This window comes from Phyllostomus discolor, chromosome 9, assembly GCF_004126475.2.
Source record: "Phyllostomus discolor isolate MPI-MPIP mPhyDis1 chromosome 9, mPhyDis1.pri.v3, whole genome shotgun sequence".
In the NCBI taxonomy this organism is placed as follows: domain Eukaryota; kingdom Metazoa; phylum Chordata; class Mammalia; order Chiroptera; family Phyllostomidae; genus Phyllostomus; species Phyllostomus discolor.
Genome location: NC_040911.2, coordinates 56,236,614 through 56,242,657, shown reverse-complemented (window position 1 = coordinate 56,242,657; position 6,044 = coordinate 56,236,614). Strand labels below are relative to the sequence as shown.

Below are 6,044 nucleotides of genomic sequence, written 5' to 3'. Positions count from 1 at the left end.
GTATAGTGCACACACCTCTATCTGTGGGGAGGTCTGTGTGCATCTGATATCTGTGTGTTTCAGTGCACCATTAGTGTATGTCCCAGTGTGTTGTTGTCTGTGCCTGTACTGTGGTCTATGTGTGTGGGTTTGTGTGTGTATGCACATGTGTTATCTGTATGCACAGAGCCTGTGTGTGGTACGTGTGTCCCTATGTGTGTGGGTCTGCCTGCGTGCATGGTGTGTGTGCGTGCCCATGGGTGTGGCATGTCCTCTAGCGGTGAGGCTTCTGAGAGTCTAGCTTCTTTCAGGGACCTGTGGCAGTCCCCCAGGGGCTACCCTGGGGCGTGGAAGCCCACGAGGCAGGCAGAGGAGCATGTGGAGGAGTTCAGGGGCTGCGCTACCCGCTCCTCCCTGTGGGCCAGGCACACGTGGGTCCTGGGCGCCGCCTCCCCGCTCTACCCGTCAGTCTCTGATGTCCCCACCCACCACGGGCCACCCCCACCATGAGCCTGGCCAGGGATAAACTGGCGGCTCAGTCACCGCACCCTGTCTCCACGGAGCGGGAGGCACGCAGCTCAGCCCGACCCTGCCCCGCGCAGACTAGGACCCGTGGCGTTCCGGAACTCCAAAGCGGCACTCCTGGTAGCCCCGGTAACTGTCTCCCGGTCCTTATCCTAGCCTACAAGTGCCGTCAACAAGGGAGGGAGCAGCTTCGGGGTCCCTAATCTTCGGGGCGTGGGCTCCTACACCTACTTGTGCGCGCTCGCGTGTACACGATTGTGCGCACGCTGGGGGGGGGGGGGGGGGGGTGCGCGCGTGTGCGCGCGCGCGCACTCCCCGGTCCCTCGCACCAGTCGGCAAACCAACTTGTCCACATCAACTCCATTGCCCAGACCCCGGAGACCCGGCTCTGAGACCAGGGTGAAGTCTCCAGGTTTTTCCCGTGGAATTTCCAGTGACAACAGCTGCACTCCATTCCCTGCACTGTCGGATACTGGCAGGAAACTAAGTTTGTCAGGAAGCACGAGGGTGACTTTACCTCGGGGACCCTCGTGTGTGAGTGTGCGAGCTGCCTCGGTGTGCTCTGAGCGTTTCCCAGTTTCTCCGGCAGTGGATGCTGGGCTCCCCGCCCCTCCCTTTTCCGAGCTCCATCAGCGATTTGCTTAGGAAAAGTGATGACACGAACGAAGTAGAGCTTGTCAGTGAGAGCTGGAAGCAGGCTGCGGGGCTCAGCACCCCTGCAACCCAAAAGGCAAAATCTGGGGGCAGGGCGTGGGGTAGGCGACAGCGGCTCCTGGTGCTTGATACCGCGATGTGCCCGCGGCGATGAGGCACCAGCCTTTATCTGTCTGGCTCTGATTCTCCAGGCTGTCGTGGTTGTGAAATGCAAAAACCAGGACACGATGGAAACAGGTTTGTCCACTAGGCATCTTTGGAATTTCGGGCAGGAGGAATTAACGGGAGCATTTGTCACCTCATTATCGTGCCCCCTCGAAACTTCCTGGCGAATGTGAAGATGGCTGGGTCTTCTTGCAGCTGGGTCTTTATACCCACAGAGCAAACTATAATTTCCACTTGATTACAGTTAAAATAGTCTTTTTAAGATGAAGTTTCCTGAAATGATTTAAAATAAACACAGATGGGAAGGGGGGGAAAAGCTGTACTGAGGCACTTACAAAATAAAGTGAGCATTTTCTTAAGAACAAATGGGACTTTTCAGTGTTGAAGAAATTGCAAGAAATATATGTACTTGTTTAACCTTTGAAATGGAGGTTTTTCATTTTTTTTTAAACTACTTAAAAATGTTACTGGCAAGGCTTTCCTCTCTGTTTTTGCCATGTTGCTGATTTGGAATATGTCCTCCTTTCTTCCAAGGACTTGGAGATCCTTTCAGAATGCCAGAGGAAAGTTCTCCCAGGCGGACTCCACAGAGTGTTCCATACCAGGACCTGCCTCATTTGGTCAATGCTGATGGACAGTACCTCTTCTGCAGGTACTGGAAACCCACTGGCACTCCCAAGTAAGTCTCTCCCAGATGCTGGGGACCTTCACACCTGCCTCTTCTCTCCATGTAGCCTCTCCTGTGAGGGTGCTGTCTCCATGATATGCTTCATATGCCACTTTGACATTACACTCAGCTATGCCAACAAAGCTGAGATTTGTACTTCATCTTCTTTTTAAGTTAAGAAGCAGGAGTTCTATTTTCATTATAACTAGGGTAGGCATTCTACCGTATGGCAGTTTTCAAAAATTCCACAGGACTTTATTTTTTGTACTGGAGTTGTTGTACAGGCATTTCTTTAAAATTAAACCTAACAATTACAAAAAACCACCTAATCAGATAAGGAAATCAAAATTATATTTATATATAGTAACCGTTGTTCTTTGTTTCCTGTTTGATTATGAGCTTCAGAAGGTGTCATATATTAACTGGGAAGCAAAGGGTCTGGGTATTTCCTTCTGATTTCTTGCAAGCTCAGTTACTTTGTACATTTTCCATCCAGGGTTGTCTTACTATTAGAAGCAGACATTGGGACTATACATAATAAGACAGCTGGTCTCCTGCTGCTTTTCTCCTCTTGTATGAAGCAGGGATGACTCTGCTTGTTTGTGTTGTACAGGGAAAGAAATTATTTGTGGTAACCAATCGGCCTAGTGATGAATGAATAGTTTCTGTTCCATGGACATTTTACCTGCTTCTTCCTAAGCCTCTTGTTTCCTAGGGAACATGGTATGGTGAAATTATATCTCCCTTTGTGTTTCAGTAATCACCTAACTATAGCACAACTATAAAATTTCTCTATCTTCAACAAGGTGTACAATTCAGGTAGCTGCACATTAAAAAAAAAAAACAGAGATAAACTTTTTAAAGATCTGGCTTAAACTCATAACTTCAAGGCAGCTATACAAACTGGCTATCATAATGGGTCGTTAATAGTTCCTAACAGTTCTGGAAATATCTTTCTTAAAGATTTCCTCTAGAGGAGAGTGAGTATGCCCATATATTATGCGTATGTGTCAGATGGAGGGAGTGTTGTCAAGCATTATCTTTATGCTCCATTCTGATGTATTCCTCTGACCTAATTGGATGTAGAATTACATGTTTTGGGTTTAATTTCTAAATCTTAGTGGTAAATGGTGAATTATTTTTCAGTACAAAAAAGAGGACAAAGAACTGAAAGTAGTTTTTAGTGTCCAAGTCTCAGACTTTGGGGGCTTTCTTGGTTGAAGTGGGAGGTTGTCCTAGTTTGAGGTCAGTAAAAAAAAGAAGGCTCAAAATCCTCAAATAGAGACAGGGTGGTGGGTGAGTGGGGCAGGAAAGGCTGACTGGCTATGAGTGGTTTTCACAGTCTCCAGGCTGATGCTGTATTGTGGTGAGCTCTCTGCTGTTTCACTTTTGTTCCAGTCAGAGATGGCAACCCGGTTGTTTAAACAGAGCTGTCACTTGGAAGTCAGTGTTTGTATTGGGACAGATACTGATGGAAATATAGAATTGGGTGAACAAGTGGAGGAAATTGGGCCTTGGGCTTTGGAAGAGAAGTGTGGCTAGGGTGGTCAGGTGACAGCCAAATTCACGGAGGCAGTATCTAACACAGGTGGCCTGGTCCTAGGTCAAGAGCCCACCCTAAACCCACTCCCCTAGGGACTCCATCTCTATCTCCTAGAGATGATGAAGATCAATAAACCCCCTTTTGGGATTGGGAGTTTCCCTCTGTCAGTGATCTTTAAAATGTTTCACAACCAGCCCAGACCAAAGAGAAAGTTCTGGAGGCCCCTTGCAGTGACAGATGTTAACCATGTGCTTCCTGCATATTAGGGATGGCTAGGGGGTACTGGAGGAGAAATCATGACAGCTAGAATGGTGGATGGGCAGTGGGGACCTCAGGACAGAGATTTATGACAACTGGTACAAAATGTTTCCATATCTTAATAACTGAGTCCAGCTGCTGTGTTCCAGCAGCTGAGTAAGATGCCTTATTGCATGGTCTAGGACAGGGGTGTCAAACTCATTTTCACTGGGGGCCACATCAGCATCGAGGTTGCCTTGAAAGGGCCAAAATAATTTTAGGACTGTATAAATGTAACTATTCCTTAACTGTTAAGGAGTTGAAATTACATTCAGCCCTTTGAAGGCAACAGTGAGGTTGATGTGGCCCTGGTGAAAATGAGTTTGACACCCCTGGTCTAGCATGTCTCTGCTATTGCATTTCAATATTTCTGCCTGCTGCTTTTAGGAATGGGGAGAAGGCTGAAAGTCACCACTGGCTGCAGCCTATTTCCTCCAGGGACTCTCTTCCAGGCTTCTCCTGCTCTGTTCAGTTCAGGGTCTTCCCTACTCTACCATGCATGGGAGGAAAACAGGCAAACATCACCTTCTCTCTACTTGTTCACTCTGCTCCTTTTAAAAATCTTGTTCACAAGGTCCTTGGGACCTCAGAAGCCACCTAGGGGCTGTCTTACACAGCGGGGTCTGTGCATGGCTCCTTTAATTGGCACTGGTTTGATCAAGAAGTTGCTTCCAGCTCCTTGGGCCTGCCTAGAACATTGCCAGAACATCCTGTCCTCAGAAGTCTTGCTGGGCTCCAAGACCAGGTATCTCAGAGCAACACTAGATCACAGGTGTCAGCCATATCTGGGAAACTGGCTTAACTTGCTTATGGGAACAAATTATGTCTTTGTAAATACCAGCTTCCTCCTGTAAATACCAGATCCTGAAAAAGAGGCGAGTATTTCCTGGAATAGTCATTACAATGTATGTCCAAGTACAATGCTATTTTAAATATAACAGAGTAGGATTTAGTCATTATGAGCCAGAGATTTTAAACCTACAACTGGCAATACCAAGGCAAATTTAGGCTCATCTAGTAGTATTTATTTATGATTATAACAAATGTTAGACTTAAGACATAGCAGAATTATTTTATATTAATTATCAAGTATGTTCTGAGGTCTGGACTAGACTCTGTATAGACATGATCTTATTTTATTTTTACATCAACTGTGAGACAACTACCATTATTATTCCCATTTTACAAATGAGAAACAGAAGTCCAAGATTACCCAACTAGCAGTTGTCCAGATTTGTTTGGTTACAAATCAACTGCTCTCCTTAATTCTTCCATAAGTAGTGCCTTCTTGATAACATTTTTTGTTATTAAAGAATAATAGAACAAGTAATTCTCCCTAATAATTTGTTCATAATATATTAAAAGTGGGAAATAGACTAAAATTATATATCCATTCTGAAACAAAAAATCTTATAATGCCCTAGGGGACTGGCTGCTTTATAGCGATTCTTCAGTACTTTGGAATTTTGAAATACTGGTTCTTCAACAAATTTCACTGATGGTATTGGCAGAGTAATGGAGACTGGCCCAGGTGGAGGTTGTGTTACTTTGTGGGCTTTTGTGACCTTGAGTAATATTTGAATTCAGTCTACCAAGTAGCCCTCAATCCATTTGAAAAATGACTTTAAATTAATATCTGAATATTACTTAGCCATTTTCAGGACAGTTAAGTGCTTCTGCCCCAAATGGTGAATAATTAACTGTATAACATTGTTAGGAGGATGCTGTGGGTGGTCTGAAATAATTTGATGACTCGATTCCCCAAAAATCCTTCTTTGATTCTGTCTGACCAGGAACGCTGGAGATCACACTGTAATTATGATTACACAACTGCAACTCTTAGCACATTCGGTTCATCAGTGAGGCCTGATATCAAATAAATGCATGCTGAAAAAATACTTTGGTACTCTTCATCTTTCTTTAAAGCTGATACCTCTCTCATGCTGCATGTACTTTGTATCTGGGTAGCCCTTCAATTCTGAAGAGCTGATAAGCTTTCCTTTCTGTAGCATCTGTTTGTGAAAACAACTGGTGTACTGAGGGAGCTGTTTCAACATGCAGTTGTCTCTCCACTTGCAGATGTCCTGATGCAAACCCCTAAAGAGGTGAGCCCTTTCACTCTTCCTGGAGAATCACAAATTACTCTTCTTTGAAAGTTCTGTTTAGCATTTTGTTCCAAGTTCCCCTACATTTTCAGAGATTTTCCAGAACATA

At 45.1% G+C, this 6,044-nt stretch overlaps 1 protein-coding gene across 1 annotated transcript in view; it reads left to right on the top strand.

Annotated features, from left to right (window-relative positions):
- Positions 1 to 475: 475 nt before the first annotated feature.
- MGLL (monoglyceride lipase) overlaps positions 476 to 6,044 on the top strand; it is a 156,225-nt gene continuing 150,656 nt past the window's right edge. The window contains 2 exon segments of the mRNA XM_028524851.2: positions 476 to 633; positions 1,858 to 2,002. Coding sequence (XP_028380652.2) covers positions 486 to 633; positions 1,858 to 2,002 — 293 coding nt within the window. The 5' untranslated portion in view covers positions 476 to 485.